The sequence below is a fragment of the Columba livia genome, chromosome 3, assembly GCF_036013475.1.
Source record: "Columba livia isolate bColLiv1 breed racing homer chromosome 3, bColLiv1.pat.W.v2, whole genome shotgun sequence".
Lineage (NCBI taxonomy): Eukaryota > Metazoa > Chordata > Aves > Columbiformes > Columbidae > Columba > Columba livia.
The window spans coordinates 15,732,725-15,756,346 of record NC_088604.1 but is presented as its reverse complement, the minus strand read 5'-3'; the positions used below and the strand labels follow the sequence as shown (position 1 = coordinate 15,756,346).

The window sequence follows — 23,622 nt, the reverse complement described above, 5'->3', positions numbered from 1 at the left end:
GCCTGGGGCTGCTCCCTGACCTGGTTCTGCTCAGCTGAGCTATCAAAAACGGAGAGGAAGGAGTGGGGTGCGGCAGCAGACACACACCTCAGCCCTTGGAACCCAGCAGATGGATTTTAAAGCACTTTGACTCTTTGGTGAAAGTAATTCATAATCCGTTAAAAAGTCAAAAACAGCTCACGACCTGAAACAAGCCTTCAGTCTCTCCGTTAAATGAGGCAAGAGTACTCTTCCTGCACCAAACATCATTATCCATTTCAGGATGTATGTAATGGGGAAAAAAAATTAAAAAGAAATAACACCTCAGAGCCAACAGGAAGAACCATTATAAATGAAAGACTGCACAGACGTGGGGATCAACTCAAGTGAGATAGTTTCCCAGCAATAACAATTATCTCCCTGTTAATTCTTTTCAGGCTGGCTTGCTCCCTTCCAGATTCTTTGATACTTGAGATTCATATTTATGTAGGAAGCAGAACATAAAATGTGGCTTTCATCACTAATAACAGTCCAAGAATGCCCCAGTCTGGAATGTGAGGAAGCTGAAAAACAAAAAAACCCAAACCTTAAAAGAGGATGTTATTAAATTCTTGGTTTGTACTGAATTTCATTTGCTTGGGTTTGAGCTGGAGTTCTCCAAGACACTTAGGAGTTCTCAGAGATGATGTATCTTCTTGTCCAATAGGTGTCTGTGGGCCACAATAAACATCGCTGCCAGAACCTGCCAGCTTGTCACTCGTGCTGGATCTGATTGCAAGACCTTGGCAGTCCCACCGACCAAGACAGAGACATCTCCAAGTTAAAGATACCAACCACTCCCTTCCACCTTGGAAGTGGTTTGGGGTGAGCACCATCTCTGGCTTAGAAAAAAGTCCGATCTTTGGACCAAGGGCAAAATAAGAAGTATTTTTGCATAGAATATTTTCTAGTTGGAACAGACCCTCAGGATCGTTGAGTCCATGATACGCGACATGATAATCTTGATGAAATTTAACTGTTGATACTTTAGGGACAATTTAAATATTTGTCATAATTTTGTTCATGCCCTGCTTTGTTTTTTCAGCTCATTGTAAAGGTCTCGTCTGTAGCCTAAACAAACACTTGTGTCTGTAATGTGGCATTATTGGCTGACAGGAAGGGAGCTTTAAGAGAGCAGACATCTTGTTCTGTCAAGATCCTGGAAACTAATTTAAAGGACAGAACCTGCAGCAGCCTAAAAAGTGACAGGAGAAGTCAGCCAATTATGATTATGGTTCAAATTGAATAGTAACAGGGCTCCACGATGAAAATAAATTCTACTTACCGCCTTATTATAATTACAAGTCACGTGTGTAAACGCCTGCCCTGGGACATACCCTTTCTGCTTTTGGAGGCTCTGGCCAGCAGGACCGAGACGCTGACCTGTCTCGTGCTACACGAAAAGCATGAATGGAAGAAGACACTTTGTGTGCCTCAGTGTCCCCTGTGCCAGGTACCTCAGCTGGTCAGGACTCTAATGAAGCACAAATTCAGTTTGTGTAAAGCATCTGTTAAGTTACGCACTTACTGTGAAGAAATTGTGTCACCTTTGAGCAACTGACTCCATACGGATCCCACTGACCCGACTTCCAAGCCAGTGACTTATTGTGAGAGATTTTAAATCATTTCCCCTGAAATGCACCATCAGCACCATCCTCGTGGTCCCTCTGAGCTCAAGGGTATTTTCCTCTCTCAGTGTTGATGGTGACACAGGCATGTGAGGCCACGGGATCCAGCAAGCAGATGGAAGTCCCAAAGCTGCCACCAGACCCGCACCAAGCCACAGGACCAGCTACCGGAGCCTGTTTGTAAAAGGGAACGCAGCTGAGATAAGACACAATGCTAGGGCCAGCGACTGTGAAAAAGGGTTCAGACAGTGGGGTTCCTGGCTCCTTCAGCCTTAAAACACTTAAGGTATTAGACATCTCAGATACCTCCAAAGTTTCCACCAATTCACTCATTAATAAAAAGCAGCACATAGCCAAGGTACGTTGCAAACATGACAATTTAGTGCTTAAAGCCTGAGCAGTTGTCAAGCCAAAGGGAAAGAGGAGGATTAGCCGTGATCCCACAAGCCGATGTAGGTGTTGCTGGGTGGCCGTGCTTCCCAAGTGCTGCAACAGCATCCTGGGCAAAAAAACTCCCAGAGAGCTGGCGGGGGTGTTGACAAATGACAAGAAGTACTGGATGGGCTAAGAAGCACCCTGGGACATGATCATATGTGACTATCCACACAGGTAGGCTCACATCCCTAGAGAAACGCTGAAGGCCTGGACCTCAAAATGGAGCGAGATGACTGAAGCATCACACGCAGTGGCCTTGGCTGTGACAGCATTTCTACATGGCTTCTCCAAGACACCTAAAAGGGCTGCAGGGACATGCAATTCCTGCGCTGTCTGCCCTTTCTTTTCACCATGAATACTGTCTTTCCAGATTTCTTCAAGGTATGCAGGACTACATACACTTATAACTCTGTTTCTCTGCTGCCTTTCACTGTAACTTTCATTCTGAAAGATCACTTTAATCCTGGAGCTCCTGTGAGATTACTGGAGCAAAACCAGCCGTGGTCAAATCCAGCTGCACATGTGCAATAGCAAGTATCAGTAGTAACTTCACTTTCTCACCCTTGTAAAACAACACCTCCTGCCTACAAAGGGGAAAAGATTCAAAACCCCATCTTCATAACAAGGCCTGCTAATTAGTATCTCTGTGCCAATAAATGAAGAGTCCCCACTTCTTGGAGCAATGGTTTTGCGGTGAGCTTTTCCATTTGTTTCTGGGGAGAACTAGATTTGATGTGTTTATATGCAGTGTTCTTCTGGCACTGACATCTCAGTAGCCATGTGTTATTTCTCAGATGAGCATGTCTGAGTACATCATTGTCCAGTTTATAGGCAACTTCAAAATAAAACATGAATTAGTTTCAGAACAGCTCCATCAGCATCTTTTACAGAGATCCTTCCCACTCTCACGAGGGATACTTCAAAGCACCAGGGAAAACCCCATGATCCATGGGACACCGAAAATCCCCTAAGTGGTTTACAGGACCACCTTAAAAATGGCAAATAATATTTTTCTATGTAAAGTGTAGTATGTGCCCATGTGGTAGTCCACAAAATATTCTGAGTATCAACTGTAATCCACTGAAAAAAACCCAAATGAACCACTATTTTAACATAAATGCCAAAGAAAACTATCCAGGAATGTGGAGGAGACTGAACTCCACTCCCCTGAACTGTACCACGGACTGTTACGTTCTCCTGCCTTAGGAACAGAACCGGGGTGGTCAGGGTTCGTAGGAGTTTCCAGGTAAGATGTTTGTTCTCACACAAGTTCCTCCTTTTCACAACAGCATCCCAAATGCGACCTCAAAAGCACAGGATGGGTGAAGGCACTTGAGACCAAGATTTATAAATCCTCTTCCAAGGATGACTCTCTCAAAGATAGATGGGAAACTAATACTTTTGAAGACTATAAATAAAAATGCTCAAATTTCTAATGATCATCTGACACTGCCTGAGAAACTAAAGAGAAAAAGCTTATCATCCTGGCCTTAGTGGCTTCAGAGCTGCTGAATGCCTGTCAAAAATATAGAAGGTTCAGTGTCTTCAACAGAGGTAGTAAAAGCTTCAGACAGTTGCAGTAAACTTCAGTGACATTTTAAATTTGGCCACTGTCACTGACTGCCAAAATACTTGAGCCTCTTGCACTTTCCCAAGTCCTGCGTGGTGCCACGGTCCATGTCACGTTTGGTTCCAGCGTCAGCTCTGCTAGGCAGCAAAACAACGTTTCCTTCACTGTGCAGACTTGGTGCTGGGTCGCTGGCAGCGCTGTGAGGGGTTGAGCTTTGGCAGGAATCACCAGGAGTAGGAAACTGCAGCACACAGCTGGGACAGAAGTGGAAGTCTCCTTCCAGAAAGGTCTTCATGGCACCTGATGCTAACGCCAACGGGGTCTCCCTGTCCAGCTTCTGTGCTGGTGAGCTCTTGGATGGGAACCAAAGAGCAACTTCCCTACAAATGTCTTGAGCTTCTGGCTCCAAGTCTGAGCCCAGCTCTTCCAGCAGCTTGGCTATGCCACTTGTTTGCTGTTGAGAAACTAAAGGACCTGCAAGGAGAAAATTTCTATAGATAAAAGTCATCCAGGCCATAAAAATGTGCTGTTTGCTGTTACAGAAAGACAGTGTTTACACGTCAGTGACTTCAACACAAATATTCCTTAGTTTAGGAATATACTCCTCTCAAAAATTTTAAAAGGTTACCATTGGACAATATGGAAACAACACAATCTGCAGGAGCTAATGTTTAAGAGTTCTTTGCATTCCATAGATCAGCAGATGGAAGCTCTGTCTCGAGCAAAAGAGAAGAACAGGAGAGCAGCTTTGCCTTTTGTGTCCTAGGTACAAGATGAGATTCGTGCCCATCAGCCATTGGGCAGGTGATCTCCACATTACAGCCCGAACTGCACGAAGGAGCTCTGAGCAGCGCTGCGATCCGGCCATCCCCAGAGGCACCGAGAACTCCAAAGCCTTGAGGAGCCCGTGTGCAGGCGGCCCAGCTCGGCAGCAGAGGTCAGAGCAGAGACCTCCAGTGCTCCCTGTCACCCCGAATCATCCTGCGACCCCATCCCAACGCAGCCGCTGTGTGGCCAGCTCAGAGCTGCTTGTGCAAGCGTAGAATGTATAAACCATGGCCAGTACATACCGTAACACGTATATTTCCTAAGATGTCAGACTGACAGGGCCCCAGGGAGCCACAGTAACCGAGGACAAGCCCAGGAGAGCACGTGTGGCAGCCCCGGCACGTGGTGTCCTGGCCCAGAGCCCCCCAGCTGCGCTCCCCGCACAGTCCTGCCCTGGCTCCCTGCTGAGCACCCCCTGGCTGCCCCAGTGCTTGCCTATATATTTAAATATTTCAATTAATTACCAGCTTCTCAAGTTCAGGAACTATTTTACCTTACTCAAATAGTTTATTTAAAAATATATATATCATATTCTCCAATTCAGAAAAGGATAGAACTTCCCACAATGTAACATTTTTTTATATATATATAAAATATTTATGCATTCAGTGAATGGAAACAGTTTTACTGTATACATATTTAATGTTGTACTCTATGCACATCTGCATTACCTAAAAATATACCGTACTTTAAATCAAAACAAGCAGGGAAGAAACACTGTAGCTGTGCGCTGGGTTATAACACCTCACAGAAATGATATGAGAGTTTTTGTTTTGAATTTAAGAACTCACCAACAGCATTTTACTTTGCGATAAACAGAAGACTGAATACATTCCGGCTCTGTTAAACTCAACTGTAGCAGAAGTTACAAAATGTAAATATATTTATTCATTTTCAGTATTTCAGTGTTTCCAAGTCCACCTTTCATGATAGTGTTAAATAAATCATGGTCCTATCCTTCCAAACATTTCAACACTCTTTAAAAAACAAAAACAAACAAACAAAATTTTAAAGTGAAATGTCCTCCTTCATTGAAGTGTTAGATCATATTTTAAATTACTGCACTCCCACACAATATTTTTTATATATATATATATTTTAAATATATATATATTTATATATATAAAGAGACCAAATAGGAGACTACATTTTTTACTGTCAATATGTTTAACATCGCATACTGTAGTTGTATAAAACATGCATTTTCTGGGATAATTATGAACACATCATGAATGAGCCCACATAAATTATATTTTTTGTACAACTCCAAGTTTAAAAAAAGAAGTGAGATCAAGCGCCTCTGAGGCCCTTTCTTCCCAGCTATCAGTTCTCCAAACACACTACTGAAATATTTACCTATGCCTACAGCTATGTGCTAGAGAACCAGATTTAAAATTTTAAAATACATCTACAGTATGTTTCAGGTTTCTTAATGGTTGTGACAGTCCTTGGAGATTGTGTTGTGAAATGTAAAAATAGTCACAGATTAGTTTTGTTTTTCTTCAGAAGTAAAAAACACATCAAGGAGAGTACGCAAAAACAAGGCAAAATGAAGTTTCATAGCACTTAATGAGGGTTAATATAAGTCAATAACTAATATTGAGGTTTGTAAAAAGGGCTGGATGAGCAGTTACACGTACAAGCGAATGGTCTGGTAATTCCTGTGGTAACAGACATTGTTTCCGTAACCAACACCTCTCCACCCTTGAAACCAGTCGATATACATTCAAAATAGGCTGACGTTGATATACTTATTAGGTGTAAAAATAGTGCACTATTTTTTCTGCCACAAAGCAAAATTGCATCCTAAGAGCTGGTAAACCTTCTTTTTTCCTTAAATAGAATGGGCAAAAAACTTGGAAAAAAAAATTAAATTAAGGCAATTAGACAGGTAAAACAGGACTGCCCATGATGACGGAGCTGGAACTAGTATATACTTCAAACCTATACTGGCTGCTGAACACCGACATGCAGCTTCTGATAGACGCGCATGAATGATATAAACTTCAACATTATGGCTTTATACAAGTGCATAGTTGCAACTGCAATAAGTAACGGTATCTGATTAATAAGCATAAAAAAATAAAGTGGAAAGATTTTTAAAACCCTCTTGCAGTATTACAGTACAATATATATACACAGTATAATGGTCACTTCTTACAGATGCAGTCTATATCACTGTGGCGGATCTTCCTCCTGTTCTTCTTGCAGACATGCTGGTGGCATCTTTACGAAAGCTGAAAAGTCAGTTTCTTCCATTTTAACATTCATTCCTCTCGATCCTTTTATGAAATGTAGTGTATGTGTCTTGCCAAGAAAGCTTTTGTGTAACAGACTTCAAAAGGTTACCTAACATATCCTTTTACTATTTACCAACCATTCCTCACTTGATCAGTCACTCAGGAGAGTACAGGAAAACCCTCAGAGATTAGTAATTTATATTGCAGCAAAAATGTAAACCTCTGATATATATAGCACAATCTCTCAGGAAAATAGATATCTTTAATATATTTTGGGATATGTTTCAGTCTTGCTGTAACAGGAAGAAAATTATCACCTTGAATTGTGTCTGCATTCACGGAAAGCAGTTAGCTGAAAAAGAAGCAGGAAGTTTGGTCAGTAAATGCAACAAATGTAAATCTGACAAAAATATACTTCCTCAAAGTCTTCACTTAAGCTGGGCTCATCAGCACACTTGGGAGAAACGTCACTCCTCCGTATCCAACAGCATCGTTACTTAAGTATAGTACATCCTTACGCATTATGATCCCAGATCAGTTAAACCCCCTTGTAATATATGAGGGTAAAGTACAATACACACAAGGTAACAGTCACTTCTAAAACATTAGTAACTTGTAGGCCTTTAATACATAAAGATGCAATATATTTAAGTAAGGTAATGCTTGTTACTGTAAACACTCGGCCAGTTAAATTCTCCACGAGCTGGTATCTCAGTGACCGGAGCACACAGCCCTGGTGCTGCTGTCATCACCCCTTCTGTAAGGCTGAGACATGCCTTACATACTATTTGAAATAGTTATTCAAAATTTAACATTTTGTTCTTTTTTTTTTCTGTGTAAACATAACATTGCACCAACATGTGAAATGATTAAACATGGAGAACTCTAAAATAGTTATGACTGCTCCCAGTACGTTCACACTGCATAGGTATGCGAGCCATGGGACAAATGAGGTCAATAAAGCGGCCGCATCTTTTCTACAGAGGTCAGGAAACCGTGTCACAGAGCTGCAAAGCTCATTTGCTGTAGTTCTCAAAGGCGTGGTTAGGTACCCAAAAAGCACAGCACTGCAAAGGAAAGCCAAGTCAAATCCACCTCATAACACAGGTAGAAAAGCAAAATGCAGAACACCAGCGATTTCATGTCTGCTAGCCAAAGACCAGTCATTTTGTGTTAAAAGTTTCAAATGAAAAGTATTTGTGAATACCAAAATTATTCCAGTTAAACATCCAACTGCTACAATCTCCCTTTTAGCCTTCCAAAAGGACCCGCAGACATTAGCAGTATTAGCACTACAGATGAGCAACTACTCTGGCAGCAACAGATACTTTTGGGGGGGGCAGGCAGACATGAATTTTTTTAAAAAGATCTAAAATTAGAAAGATAAAAACACTGACAAAGGCAATAACTTTGTTTTAATGAAAATAACAACTCTAAGAAATTCATCAACATCATTAACAGAATCTCATTTTTACTGTTTAAAATATTAAAATGAGATCTTGCATTTTCTCTGCTTTGAGAAACAAAATCCAACATCGCATGCTGTATTCAAAGACAAACAAATCCATTCCTCTCTATTTAGATTTACCCCTTATACTTCTTCAGAAATCAAAAACATCGTCATCATCATCATCATCATCATCAATATCATCAACATCATCAAAAGACCAATCCCAGTCCTTAAATGCCAGATCAAGTAATCTGCAACAGGAGGGTTTGATGTTTAATGTGTGTTCACACTTCTATAAAAGACGTCAAAATTCCATTTGTTATCACTAAACCTTTTTAAGTAAAAGACTCCTCTGTTATGGTAGGTGGGGTCCTTCCTTTGCCTATCATGGAACATGAAGATTCAGTCAGTGTTCAGGTAAGCCAGGAATATTATATTCATTGGAAATTTATCTCACAAACCATTCCATTCTATAGAACACTTACCATACTGATTTTTCCTCTCAAAATATCAGTAGAAAATACCAACATGTATATTTCATAAAACGAGGTGCTTTCCGTATTGGTGGTGTTTTGTTGACCGATGTGCAGTTTTATGCTCTCCCACGATCCCTTTCCAGACAATAACACAAAGCTAACAATTTCTCCAGTAAAATCACATCATTTTGGTTGCCGAACAGAATATCAAATAAAATAGCGCTGTCTGTATTTACAAACAAATAAAGTAGGATTTTACTCTATCCCAAATACAGTGGGATTACACTATCCAGCTATCCCGTAGCTCATTACTTAAAGCTAAGCCATGCCAAAAGAGCAGATACATCACTTTGTTCTCCAGGCATTGCTGCCTGCACTCCTTCTATGGTCAATATAGAACAAAGCAAGCCAGGCAAACCTTGTCAGCAAATGAGTCAATTTTACCTATTTTAGGCATTTATTTGGGGGTGGGATGAATCATTCGCTAAAAGCATTCATCTCTTTCTGTTGTTATCGCAGGATCTTAGACAAATAACCAACAAAGTACTAACTTCTCAATTGCTACAGCTACAAGAAATGAAGCCCAGTCTGGTCATCTCTCCAGTGGGCTCAATGAATTTTAAATAGGACTATTTGCCAACCATAAGAAACAGAGATAGAAACCTAACAGAGCGTTCAGTGTGTTTTTGGTAAAACATGCTACAGTGTTTAATATAGTTAATCACATGCTTTAAACAAAATGAGTTTCAGCGTTTCTTTGGGTTTTTAGGTTTTAGAGTTTTCACACTTTTAAATGTGATATATCCCCAAAAAGGCTCAACATTCATTTACTATATGAACTAAGGCTATTGCAACTTCTAACACTTTAACATTTATTAGGCATTAAAATATATTTAAGTTGATTTTTTTTTCAACTTGGAATTATCCTTTCGGCACAATCCAGCTGAATGGATAAGTAGAAATTGTACAGTCTGTATCAAAAACTGCTTTGCCCTTACCTACATAATCACAAAGAACAACAGCCATGAAAACCTTGGAGAAACAATCACTGTGTGAAGTTCCTCGCAGGGACAGCATTTACAGGACAATGCAGGTTGGAATGGACCTCAGGAGGTCTCTAAGCCCAAACTCCCATTCAAAGCAGGGGCAGCTACAAGGCCAGCCCAGGCTGCTCAAGGCTTTGTCCTGTCAGGTCTTGAAAGCCTCCAGAGACAGATATGGTAGAAAAGGAGAGATTCAGGCTAGACATGAGGAAGAAACCTTTTACAATGAGAGCGGTAAAACACTGGCCCAGGTTGCCCAGAGAGGTGGTCAGTGCCCCATCCCTGGAAACATTCAAGGCCAGGCTGGACAGGGCTCTGAGCAACCTGATCTAGTTGAAGATGTCCCTGCTCATTGGATGGGGGTTGAACTAGATGACCTTTGAGGGTCCCTTCCAACCCAAACTATTCTATGATTCTGTGGAGCCCCCCCAGCCTCAGCAGCCTGCCTCCCTGCACAGCTGTCTGCCATTGGCTTTTCCTTTTCTCCAGCTGGAATCTCTCTTGGTTCAACCAACCCCTGGTTTCCCACCTTCCAACCATGCAGCACTGAAGAACCTGGCTCCATCTTCTCAATAACCTCCCCACAGGCAGGGGAGGCTGCTCTGATACCCTGCTGGAGCTTCCTTCATCCAGGCTGAACAAGCCTGGCTCCCTCAAGCCTCCGCTCTGACCACCCTCGTGGTCTCCGCTGGACTTGCCCTGGTTTGTCCATGTCTGGCTTGAATCTGTGGGCCCAAAGGCGGAGGCAGGAACTCGCTGCAGACCCAGGAGTGACCAGAGGGGAGATGCCTCTGTCCTCAGCCCTCTGCGTGCAGTCCCAGAGCTGCCTCATCTCCGGCTTCTCAACAGACACTCAGTCCCCATCTCACTGGCAACTACATTTTCATTCTTAATAAAGTTCGTAACAGAAAATTAATTATTCCCCTTGCACAAAAGCCTCACAGAAGCACCAGTCAGATACAAATTTGCCACAGCAATTACAGTAATTTATAAGTACGTGGTTTCTTAATTAAAAGTGTTTAAATCCATAAAAATTTCCACTGGTTTGACAGACTTGCATTAATAAGGTGACATGACCTCACAGAACTACACTTTTCCATCTAGTAGGTACATTTGCAAAGCTAACTTGGAAAGTTTAACTGAAAAAATAAAATGGCTTACGCAAAAAAATATTCACCCTCCTCCCTCCTACCACCATTATAAAATATACAGATAGAGAAAAAACACATCCAAGACTGATTTGTAGTGGAGGATGATCACAACTAAAAAGAACGGCAAGAGTAAACACTAAGTTACGAAAGCATTTTGTAAAAAAGTTCATGAAGATTGAAAGAAGGGTGTTAGAAGGAAAGAAATTACTTTCAGAACACCTAAGAGTAGCTGTGGAAAAAGAATCTGGATTTATAATATAACCTTTTCTGTCAACAATAAGAAACAGAATAACCCTACTGAATTAGATTGTAAACACTATGCGAAAGAAAAGCATTCTACTTGTCCCCCAAGTTGTCATAAATGTTTCTTCAATTCATGCTTCAATCCAATAATGGATGTTTTGGTTATTTTGTACAAAGAAACTCTTTGATAATCAGTCCCTAAGAAGTGATTAAAAAACCTTTTGCCTTCATGTTTACAATAAAAAAATCTAATAATTTAAAACCCAAATTATGAGATCTTTCTTTTATACGTATGAGGTAAATCACCAAAAATTAGACTGTATGCAAGTTACAGGGAAAGTGAAATTAAGTTACTTTCACTATGCATTTCCACACATTAAAATACCAGCATTTTTTTAGGATCTAACTCTTCACAGCATGATGCTGTTTTGTGCTAACAGCGGTATCACCATCAGATCACACGTACGCTGCGCTCCCCACTCCAACTCTGGCCACTCACCCAACCCAGTTTTCCAGCAGCCAGCTCAGGCACTGGCAGCAGCCCGGTCACAGAGCCCAGGCCACGGTGCCATCTGCCACTGCCAAATTGTTAATATCTCTCTGGGGAAAAATGTGAAGCCTTTGCTGAACTGCCTGTTGCTGCTGGAACACTGCAACAAGAACAACTCCGACTAAACTTCTTACAGGCTGTCCACAACCGTGCACTGATATAACCAAGTACAGCCAGTACTCCAGGTGATGGAAAATGCAAACTGAAAAAATCCAGAAATTGTGTGCTGTGCAATCACATAAGCACTACCCGCAGAATGTTATCACTTCCACAATACAGTATGGGATTTTGCTCCTTAAAATTGACCCAGTACTGTTCTTTGTTTTGTCATTTTTTCCACCATTCAGAGGAACTTGACAAGACTGTTCTTTTAGGAATCACAAGACATGAGCCTGAGTCCTAGGCTACCGAATAAAGAACTGAAACCAATCCTCTCACCCCTTGGTAAGTGCTCCAGCCACCCGACCAAATGGGGATCCCCCGCCTTCCCGCTCTCTTGCAAAAAGCGTGAGAGCTGCTCAGACAGGTGCTACCGCTGCAGCAAGGGGCTCCACGCTGAGGAAACCGCATGGGCAGAGACACAAAAGTGAGAGCCATCTGAACAAGCTTTTCACTGTAGATGTCCAAGAGCATGCTGTATGCTCCTTTTCTACACCAGGATGACATGAATCCTGAAAACAACTCTTCCTAAACATCAACTGTAAACGGAGTTAGACACAGATATACACATTTGACGAGATGAAACACACTCTAAAATACAAATCCACAAACAGGTGTCTAACCTTAGAGCAGGGCAGGAATTCAAACACATGCCACAAAACCAAGCAATAAGAAATGAAAGACACGTTGTCTTTTGCTGTGTGTAAGGCCTTCTAGACTGCTTTGGAAGGCACCTATTCTCTCCAAGGTTCATTAGAACCACAAGCACCTAACTCCATTGCTCAACTTCAAATCCAGTAGTGGCCATCTTGAAAATTGTTAAACCTTTTTTTCTTTAAATCTTCACATCCCTCTGAGTGACTCTTTGCCTCATTAAACCCCATCTTCCCTTCCAGCTGCCAGATCACAGGAACTATTCGGCTACAGACGAACACTGCAAGTTCTGCCTGTTACATCTAAGAGCAATAACATATATTTTCAGCATGGCAAGGATAACTAACAGGTAAAGCAAGGTCCCTTAAACAAGGGAACAAACATAGTGGCTCTTCTTTTAACTTAATTGAGGTTTATAGAAGATAACATGCTAGTTAACACGTCAGTAGTCAACAATGTTTGTGGTCAATTGTCCTTATCAACATATACAACATTCATAGTAGCAAAATGTTTTAAACTAAATAGCAGCTCTTGTGTCACCTCGGTTTGTTTGGAGGAAGCTGTCGACTTGGTCGTCTGATGGACTGGTTTGGCTGTACCTTCATGGAAGTTCTGGGAGAAGATCGAGCAAAGGGGTCTGGTGCTGGAGGCTTCTTGGGTATTTTTTTCACCAGTCGGCTTACCCATTTTTGCTGTTCTTCCGTAGAATTAGCCAACAGTAGTAAATTCTTTGCCGTTGAAATATCATAGTACACTGTAACAAGAGTTTTTGAAATAAAAATGAAGACTGTTAATATTCTAAACATGTTCCCACATCACAAATTAGTTGTCAGGTTACCATACTCTCACAGTCAACACAAAGAGAAATTAGCAGAGAAAACAAACGTGAAGTGAACCAGGTTTTGCTGCTGGCAGGGCCTCATCCTTACATTTAGAGCTCAGTGCACTACGGAAGATACACACTCACACAGAAAAGAACGAGGAAAGACAGAAAGGTGTGCCTGAGCCCAAAAATCTATGTAACCTGAGTCACAAGGAATAAACTTCACTGAATGTCATTTATTTCATAACATGCACTAACGCTACCGTTTCACTTAGCAGTGCAGCACAACACAGTGTGAGCAGCCTTCTAACCGCCATGTTTTACTGCATGATGCTGACAATACAAGAGGTACATACAGAAACAGGCCATTAGCTCACAGCAGTCAGCTGATCCTCATGTAGACACATTCAGAAAGATTCTGACAGCTACATACTAATAAAAGAAAAACCTACCTGCTTATCTTTAGTTCATACCAGATCATTGCCAGAATCCTCTGATCTATTAGAATGCCTTGTGACTCTGGCAACCATATGAATATATGCATATATGAATATAAGTGTATTCAAATACTTGCTATTTACCTTTGCAAGGTGCTATAATCTCTTCCTTTTTATCCATGTGATCTTTGTGACATTTGATATGGCAACGGCGACATTCTAGAGCAGGAGGAGGTTTAAACATATGCCACAGCGGCTTCATGCAAGCTTCACAATTGGTTGGAAAGTGATAAAGAGTAGGTATAAACTCATGTCCTTTGTGACAAATGTAATTTGACTTCTCTCCCATAGGCTCCACAGGAAATTCCTGTTCCTTTTTGCTCTCTCCTTCATTAGCATATAGAATCTAGAATCAAAGCATAATATTCTCAGATGACAAATGTAAATTCAGCCTAATTATCTAAGTATAAAAATTGAAGAATTACAATGGAACTGATTTTTTTTCAAGAATTTTTTAGTAAATATTTCATTAGACAAAGTTATGAAAATATTTTTAACAACGTGTGAAATACCACGTTCGTTACACTAGAAACATTTATTAGTGAATACCTGGAATATCCTAGGAATTTCCTTGGAATCTGCTCTGTACACATCAGTCTGAGTGACTGGTCGGACATGGAAGAGTTTGCTACAGGAAATTGTTTCAAAAAGGACAAAAATTAATGTTACCAAAGTGATAAATTGACATATTAAGTTAGGATACAACATACCACATAAGACTTAGAGCCATTAAAGATCTGTTAGTATAACTTCCTAATCACTTGATTAAAGTCCTGTCTTTCAATCTGGCGCGTGAACTTCCAAAACCCTAAATAAAAAGACATCACAAAGTACCCAGCTGTATTTGCAAAAAAAATAACAGCACTGAAAAACCAACATCACCTGACTCTTAACGATTGCCTGTAGCTTTCTAACACACTTTCTCTCCCCACGCGCTAACCTCTAAAAATCCACCTTCTGTATTTATTAAGAAAATACATTAGTTAACTATACAACCCATCTGCAAGGACGTACTGTAAGTGCAAATGTACAAACACTGAAAATTATAGCTTATCTGCTACAGTTTCCTGAACGTTTTTTGCTACACTGGGCAGGTGGCGTAGGTCTGGCTGAGCCGGTGGAAGCCGTTTGGTGACACCAGAGGCAGCACCACGCCACAGCCGCACCGCTGCTTACAGCACACACGATTCTTTGTCACGATGGAGACCTACGCTCCCAGCTCTGTAGTTCTGATTAGAAAAGGATGTCCCATTTGACGTTGTGCTCCCAGACTGCACGTCCAAAGGCATTTTGTTTAAGTCTTTCTGACAAAGTTCACCTACAAATCGGAGGACGAATTGCACGAGATATTACTTACTCTATATCCAATACCATATAGGGATTAGATTGTTCTTTATCTTGTTCGCTGTCATAGAACAGGATCTTCTTACTGCTTACAATTACATACTGTTGGGAGACAGAAAAGGATAAAACGTACATTTTAATCCAGCTCATCACACATGTCAAAAGACATCACAGCAATTACTGCAGATGTCACAGCAGTATTATTCTGTAATTTTATTAAATGGTAACTAAATGGACAATAGCAGTACTGTACAAGTCCATGATTTGCCAATAAATTAATGGCACGACAAACAACTTTCTGCTTACCCGATAAATCAATTTACATTTTCAAATTAATTTAAACAGATTTAAATATATATGGAGAGATAAAAATTAAAGTCTGGAAGAATGTAACAAGCTTTTCATTTCTATTTTACTGATTTAATTTTCACTTGGACTGGTGGCAAAAGTAACTGTCATCTTAGGATGCTTATTTGATGTGTGCAGTTCACAACTAATACAGCTCATATTCACAAAGGTCACTGTTGTACCAACCAGGATTTCTAGCAACTTTAATAAAAAGCTGATTACCTAGAAGACCTCCTATTGCCAGAGTTTTGTCCAGAATGAACAGTCAGACTGAGCAGTAAGTGAACTGGTATGAAATGTGGACAAAGACCCACCAAAGAGGCTCCTGAAAAGCAGTAAAGAAGTGAAGGCTGCACAAGGCACACGTGTAGTTCTTAGTTTTATTTCCTAAAGAATTTGTCAAAGGCATCTGCTTCCAGAATCCCCTAAATTCCATTTGCGTAATACTGCTGGGAATGCCTATGGCTGAATTTACAAACCTCTGAAGACCATGAACAGCTGTTCTCACCTCTGGCTGGACAAAGAAGGGTCTTCACCTATTACAATCGTCTTACTCTGTTCCTCTCAGACATAGTTATACTAGCTAACATTATATTTTATACACTTAAGTAAATGAAGGAAGTTTAAAACACATTAAACAAGATCATGAATTTGGTTTTCTTACCTTTTTAACCCAGCCAAATTTTTTAGTGTTATTTCTAACAGGCAATGATAGCCAGCCTTCCAATCTTGATTCTGAAAAAAAGGTATATACTTAAGAACATAAATATTCTCAAAGCATTATTTTTGAGTTATTGAAGATCAATAATAAAGCAACAGAGCAAACATGAGAACATTAACTACTTACAAGATCTTGTAGACCTTGCAGTAAATGTTCAGGAATAAATTAAATCGTGTATTCCTGAATACAGCCAATAACCAACAATGCAATTACAAAACACTAGTAGGCATAGGGAAGAAGGGGAAGAGCAAACTTGCAATTGCAGCACACGCAATCCCTTTAGTAATTTCTTCAAGACTTAAAATGCTTCTGTCTATCAACCTTTACCTTTTAAAACAGCATCTGAAGATATTAGTACAGACCACACATCTGGTTCAAGACAAAAAAAGGCAAACTGCCAGTACAAATAACCTATACCCTCTATGCGCCAGGTAAAATTTCATAAGTTTAGTATTTCAAGTTGTATTTTTTGCTCTGTAATTTTTTTTTTCCTAATTCTGCCTAAATCTCCTAGGCTTTCTGATACAAATTGAGTCATTTCTGGCTACTCGTCAGGCCTTCCCTAAATTCAGCTGCCCTTTCACACACTTGCAATATTCTATATTACACTGGTACATTAGTCAGATTTGCTTTATCAACAGTATTAACAGCTCAGCTGTTGTTTGAGAGACACATTTCAGTAGTAACCAAAAGCTCAGCAGCTCACAATTTCCTAGTGTTCGGTAACACAAAGACTTTGATTCTATTTCTATAGCTGCACTTAGTATCAAGCATTTCTTTCTGCTATGTTTTGTTAAAAGGAACTACTCAATTGCAATAATATTTTCCTAATGAGTTTCCCACCCTAGCAGAGGAGTTGGACTCGATGATGCTTGTGGGTCCCTTCCAACTCAGGACACTCTATGATTCTATGACACAACCTCTGCTGCTGAGGAACCTCCAAGTCAAAAATACTGAAGCCTTAAGTATTAGCAAACGCAAACCCACGGAAGGAGCACAAACATGCTTCAAAATTGCAAAAGCTATTTTCTTTCTCATTTGCAGGCTCCTGCCCATGTTAAACACAGCGTGACAAATAATTATTAGATATTCATAGAATTCTCATTTTGTCTAGAGAGACTGGAAGCAAGGTTATTTATTCAAATATGCTCTCTCTTCAAGGTTTATTGCTCTGTAATCACTGCTGTTGATGACACATTTTAATGTACATATCAAATACATGAAGTATTTCTCAAATGCACACTTTGCCTCATACCTGCCTCTTTCAATTGTTCCTTTCAACTACACCTGACACAAAGGGTAGCGAGCATAAAACTGATGCAAAAAATCCTTCCCCACATCCAGAAAGTATGTGTAGTTTGTTAACGGTGTGAAAAAATGCATTAATTTATTTCCTATTTTTCTCTGTAGTCTCCAATATTATTCCATGAACTTGGAAAAAAAATTAGAGGTCCTGATTACACTTCCTCATTTCTGGTGTCTATTCTATACTAACAGATCAGAGAAAGGGCAGAATATTTCAAAATTTTCACAGTACGTGCTTTTAAGCACTAGTAGGGAAAAAACCCAACAAAACACAATCATCATACCTCAAATCTGTTGTAATCATGTTAGTAAAAAATCCTAGCTTAGGTATGATTTTTACTTTAGTACCAAACAAAACCATGCAGATACCACATGGTTACAGCTGACAAGCAACAAGCTAACAAGCAGCTAACAAGGAAAATACCATGTACTTAACAATTCTTTTATCAGAAGCCTCACAGAAAACCCAGAGAATGATAAAAATAGAGGAAACACATTATTCTTTAGTCTGATGAAGTAATGTCAATATCCCAAAACAAGTTCTGCTTTCAGTGGAAAAGTGTATGCTCTTTAAAGGAATCTCAAGTTAAATACAAAAATTTGACTGTAATTAAAAAACCCACCTCTAAGATTTAGCAGAAGTTTTGTTCAGCACAGTGTATGTGTAGTCATATAAAATGAAAATAAAATTAGTAAAATAAAGCTCTGTTTTACCAGAGCCATACAATTCAATTATATGCTTTATGTATCTGGAAAAAGAACAAATTTTGCTTGCCTTACTGTACGAGAATCAAATATAAGATTCAAATTGAGGCAAAACAAAGTAATACTCAGAGGACAATTTCTGCAAGCAAGTAATGCAAATTTACATTGTGAGGAGTCAGATGTCTCCACATTTCACTTAAACATTTGACGTTTTGGTACCAGTATGTTAGGGCCACGCAGACAGCTGCAGATACTGGCTAGAGGCTACCTTGAAAACAAGGCCATAAGGCTTACTTATGCAATCTTTTAATAAAAAGTAGTTTTATAAATGGCAGCAAGCATCTGTAAACATTTATAGAAAACAAGAGCCAGTTATTTGTTCATGCAAAGTTTTTCATGTCTTTGCTGGCAAGGTTTACTGCCACTGCAGTGTGTTTAGTGCCAGATTTGTCTTTTTGTTTAATAATGTATTAATAGTGTTAGTTTTGAAACAGAGCAAAGGGACACAGTAAGAACAAAACCAAACAGTTCTCTGGGGTATCACCTGTGCTATCAACTTCTGTAGGGCTGTGGGAACAAGACAAAGGTTCTTCCTCTGAGTCAGAATCAGAATCGAGAAGCATGCGAGAACTGGAAGGCTTAGTGGCAATACTGACAGAGGTGGAAGAGTGCTTGTAGGTAAAAGACATGGATTCCATAGTGTGGGATTGAGTGATATGGACTAAACATAAAGCATAAAGGAGGAAAAAGGTAGAAAAGAAGTCAAAATAGAATATCTAAGAAGAGAGTATTAGTTTTACATTTCATCACATAACACAGTAATTGCAAAGTAACCGCGACAATGAAGTGGAAAAAAATTTAGTTTTAATGAGGTACAACAGAATTTTAACAATACATTTCTTTAAATAGATGTGAGAAGTATGACTACAGACAGATCTAGTTAGTAGGTGGATAGTGATTGCTATCAAAGCATTGATAACATGGTAGAAAAACATGAAGATGAAAAGCCACAGAATCATCAGAGGGTTAATTTAATAGTTCAGCTTCTATGGTAAAACACTGATATAAAACCAATTAATGTAGAAATATTAATAAAATTAACATACCAGGGAATCCATCATCTGTCTCAGCATCTCCCGGCCCGCTGCCTATGCTGCTGTTGTCTAGACCGATGTGTAACGACTGGAGCTGTGAACGAAGCTGTTCTATGTCGCTGTCTTTGCTGTCCAGAGTCATCTGGAGTTCAATCCGTATCTGACTCTCTTCTGCTATTTGCTGTAAGGAGAAGTGACAAGATTTCTTATTACCACAATACTCAGTTATTCAGAGAAAATAAGTAGAAAATTACACAGACTTTGCAGCCAGTCTCTCTATATATACACTTTTGGTCATGGGAAATTCACGAATAGACTGTATATGCTACCTTAAAGCCTGTATCAATTCAATGAGAAATACAGAAAACACTATCAGTGTTTAAATTGCAAAAGGATCTTACTGCCTGCATTTCATTGATTTCCTTCTGGTATTTGATCATCATCTGGGTTAACTTTTCTCGTTCAGACTTCAGTTCCATATGCAGTTTCCTATTTTCCTTTTCCTTCCGCCGTACATCGGTGTCAGCTCCGCGTTTGACTGGACCCTTCCGGTTCATGATCTCAGCCAATTTATTCACAGCCTTCCCATGGCGAAGAAAAAAAAATGACAAAAACCACACCAATAAATACACAGTTACATTGTGATGAAATAGTCCTCTCTCCTATCAACAGCCAGACGTTTTTAATCCAACTGAACTAAGAGCCCTGCGTATCTAGTACTATAAAGTTGCTTTAATTCAATGTACTACTCAAAATCGAAAAGAAGGTAATGATGTCATTTTCGCCTTAAGCAAGCATTTGCTTTGAACACTTCTATTCATTTAAGTATTCTCTTCCATTTCCATTAGCTAGTCCCAAAATGTATCTTTGGATTAAAATGTCATTTGTTCTAAAAACCAATCTGGATTAAAATAAGAAATATCATGTTTTATGGAATTTAAAGAGGAATATATATCAAGATGGAAACCGGCAAGATATGAATTCACATGACTGAAATGAAAATTTTTGCTGGAGAACTGCAAGTGGATTAGGAGTTACTTTACAATGAATCATGAGGATGCAGTCTCACTACACTGAAGTAGAAGAAAAAAAAAGACCCCTGTATTTCGTTTCAGAAGCAATAAAGAATGAAGTGTTCATGGTATACATATCTATGTACCATCGAAAGTTTTCTATTAAAAGTTACTTGATTTATGAACACTATCTCTTCATCCATTCAGACACATTTGCTTACCTGCGTCTTCAATGTTCTTTCATTCAACAACTGTTTCTCAAACTGTGCTTTAATATTTCCTATATTTGCTTCTTCTTCCTTTAGTTTCGTAATTTCTGTAGCAAAGTAATAGAAAAAAAAAAAATCTATGAAAGCTCATTACAAAATAAAGTACTATTAAAGAAAACTGCTTTCAAATAAAATTACATTTGGTTCAGAGAATACGTACGTTCTTGCGCTTCCTTCAGTTTATTGTTTAGTTCTTCTTTCTCATTAGCAAGATTAGCCACATCACTAGTTAGTGTCCTGTTTGCTTCCTCCAGCTACAAAACAAAAAGCATACATGACTATGTAACAAAAGACATTTGGCATATGAAAGCACTACAGGACAGAAGGAAATGCTTCAGAGTGAAACCAGGAGAAGGGTAAGAGGACTTGCTGTAAGAGGGGTAGGGACACAGAATAAAGAATTGTCAGAGAGATGCATGGAAGAAACATCAGATTTTATTTCATTCACAGAAAATAAATATTTGTAAAATATAAGCTACCCTTGTGTATCACTTACCTCTAAGTTTACTAAATAACAATGTATAACTCAAACTGCAAATGAAACTCAAGCCCATGTAAACCTCTACCAAAATCACATTCCTATTACTCACAGAGGCTATGGTGGCATCTTTCTCAGTAAGTTCCTGTTTATGCCTGGCCATCATCTCTTTAATCTCCAGCTCTTTCATAATCTTCTCTTTTTCCAAATCAGAGTACTGTTCTTCAGCAATGGAACGTGCAAGTTGTTCTGAATCTGCTTTTGTCAAAGTAATCTCTAGTTGAGCAGCCAAGGAATCCCTGCAAATTATTGGCATACACTATGAGTTCTACTCACTTAAAAAATGGGAGGTTAGGGCAGGGGTGGGGTGTGGGCGTGAAAAAACACCAACAAAAAATCCCACCAAAAAAAAAAAAAAACCAACCCACCAACCACAACAAAACAACAACAAAAAACCAGCTTCCTTGTTTTCTACATGTTCGTACAACTAGTAAAAACCTACCTCTCATCCTGTAACTCTTGTATCTTTTGCTGCATTTCTTTACAAAGTTTGGTCTTTTCCTCACATTCTTCTTTAAGTTCTCGAACTTGTGTCTTGTACAGAGTCTAGAATTTAAAGTTGTGAAAAGGACATGAGTTGCATATTGTAGCTTGAAGGTGCACAAAAAACTATACAAGATGACACTGCCTACAATTCTTTAACCACACACTCAATTAGAGTATAATTGTGCAATTGCTTCTCTAAATTTAACTTATCGTCATACCCAAAATGTTTTGGTTAACTTGTATGTTTGTGAATGGATAGATGTATGATATATATTTTTTATGTTTTTAAACATACTGTTAAAGACACTCTCAATGTGAAAATCACTATTTGATAGAAAATCAGAAGTATCAGAAGCAAGGAGAAGATCACTATTTTCTCTACTATTTTAAATCTTTGTCTAATGCAGGTAGTATATAGAATTTAGACTTTAACCATATAAATCCATAAAAACAACATGCCAGATATAAAGCAAAAAAAAGTATAGGAGGAGGGGAAAAAAGATTAGAAAAGCATTTGAAATTCAAGATTTTTTTGAAATGGATACAGATCTAGAGCTACAAAGGAAATGAAAGAAAAATTATATTGCTCTGTACACTGAAGCGACCGAATACAAGTGACATGACAGACAGCTGCAGGTGGACTGACGGCAGGGCTTTGAATACAGCCTGTCTCTTTCTGGCCCATCCACAGCAGTCAACTGATCTCAAATCTCCCTTTCTCTCCTTGCACATGTGCATGTTTTTGATCCACTAGAACTTCAGATAGTCCTTCTCCTCCTGATGTAAATACCACAGCAAAATCTTAAGTTTCCTTAAATTGTAAGCAAGTCTTTTGGCCTTTACCTGCAGTGTGACTTGCTGTGCACTGTTAAATTATCCTTCATATGCTAGTGATGGTTTCTAAGTACAATCCATATTTATTCTGTTGTACTTTATCACAACAAAGCAAAATCTCCCAATGACCTCTACCAAGTTCAGCTGTAATGCAAAAATTTCCTTTCAAGCCTTAAATGCACATTTTGTCACATTGTGTGATTCTGAGGATACAGCTCTTCTCCTCCAGACAGCATGGAAGAGACGCTGAATGCAAAGGGCTTGGAACATGCAGAAGATAATTTATGCTGTGGAAGGGAAGGAATGAACTGCTTGACTCCTCCCTCTCTCTAAACTGTGTTTGGGATTCCCTTCCAAAGCCGGGATATTTCTTAGCACGAGCTCTTTCACACTGCTCAGTGATCAAGAATAAGGAGTCACGACAAGGCTGCAGATAAGACTGAAGACAGGAATAAGAAAATAATTAGCTTTAAGTCAGAGATGTGAAACATCTGACACCTGAGGAGGAAGAAGAAAAGCTAACATTGTACTTTAGTAAACGGATTAGTACAAAAAAAAAAAAAAAAAGAAGCATAAAACACACCGAGAAGTACTGTTCAGCTTCAAGTTGGTCTTGAAGCTCTTTCATTTGTCCATCTGCATCTTGACGTTCCCTAGGAAGGAATTACATTATTTAAAATGAAAGATATGAAGATATTCCAAAGAAGTAAACAGAAGAGAGAGTATTTGCACTCTTAAGATCTCCAGTCATTTCCTGATCAAAGTGTGGCTGGCAGTTAAACCTGAGGCTTTCTCTGGGTTTCTCTCCCTTTCACCTGCAGAGCTGAGAATGCTACACTCACAGAGCTCAGTTTAATCCTGTTCACAAGTGTTCCTGTCACACACTTCAACTGGTACAAGTCACTGAGAGAATCTTACTTCCATGTAAAACATCACTGATCTGACAGATTGCTTTAGGTCTGTGAAAGCATGTCTGTATTCTTTGACACGCACCACGTATTAAATTCATGTGTTATTAAAACAACCCAAAGTCAGTTCCATAACAAAGCACAGTTGTGTGGCAGGAAGGATTTCTGCCAGCGTGTCACATCACAGCAACTGTCACGTGTAGTCCTGATCTCCGTGAGTAACTGCATCTTTGCAGACACCAAAGGCAAAGCACAAGGTGACAAACCATCAGAAGTCACAAGACAGCTAAGA

General features: G+C 39.4%; 1 protein-coding gene across 4 annotated transcripts in view; it reads right to left on the bottom strand.

The window, feature by feature from the left end:
- Positions 1–4,964: 4,964 nt before the first annotated feature.
- Positions 4,965–23,622, bottom strand: part of ROCK2 (Rho associated coiled-coil containing protein kinase 2) — a 102,735-nt gene continuing 84,077 nt past the window's right edge. Inside the window, exons 20-34 of one of the 4 annotated variants that reach the window (XM_065055907.1) lie at positions 23,006–23,075; positions 21,545–21,648; positions 21,155–21,341; positions 20,725–20,818; positions 20,517–20,611; positions 19,684–19,863; positions 19,295–19,463; positions 18,733–18,909; positions 16,122–16,192; positions 15,123–15,211; positions 14,315–14,393; positions 13,850–14,111; positions 12,986–13,199; positions 8,308–8,420; positions 4,965–7,071 (exon numbers count right to left, since the gene is read on the bottom strand). In XM_065055907.1, coding sequence (XP_064911979.1) covers positions 8,321–8,420; positions 12,986–13,199; positions 13,850–14,111; positions 14,315–14,393; positions 15,123–15,211; positions 16,122–16,192; positions 18,733–18,909; positions 19,295–19,463; positions 19,684–19,863; positions 20,517–20,611; positions 20,725–20,818; positions 21,155–21,341; positions 21,545–21,648; positions 23,006–23,075 — 1,891 coding nt within the window. In that variant the 3' untranslated portion in view covers positions 4,965–7,071; positions 8,308–8,320. The remainder of the gene's footprint in view (positions 7,072–8,307; positions 8,421–12,985; positions 13,200–13,849; positions 14,112–14,314; positions 14,394–15,122; positions 15,212–16,121; positions 16,193–18,732; positions 18,910–19,294; positions 19,464–19,683; positions 19,864–20,516; positions 20,612–20,724; positions 20,819–21,154; positions 21,342–21,544; positions 21,649–23,005; positions 23,076–23,622) is intronic. The other 3 variants (XM_065055908.1, XM_065055909.1, XM_065055911.1) reach the window with 3 other exon arrangements.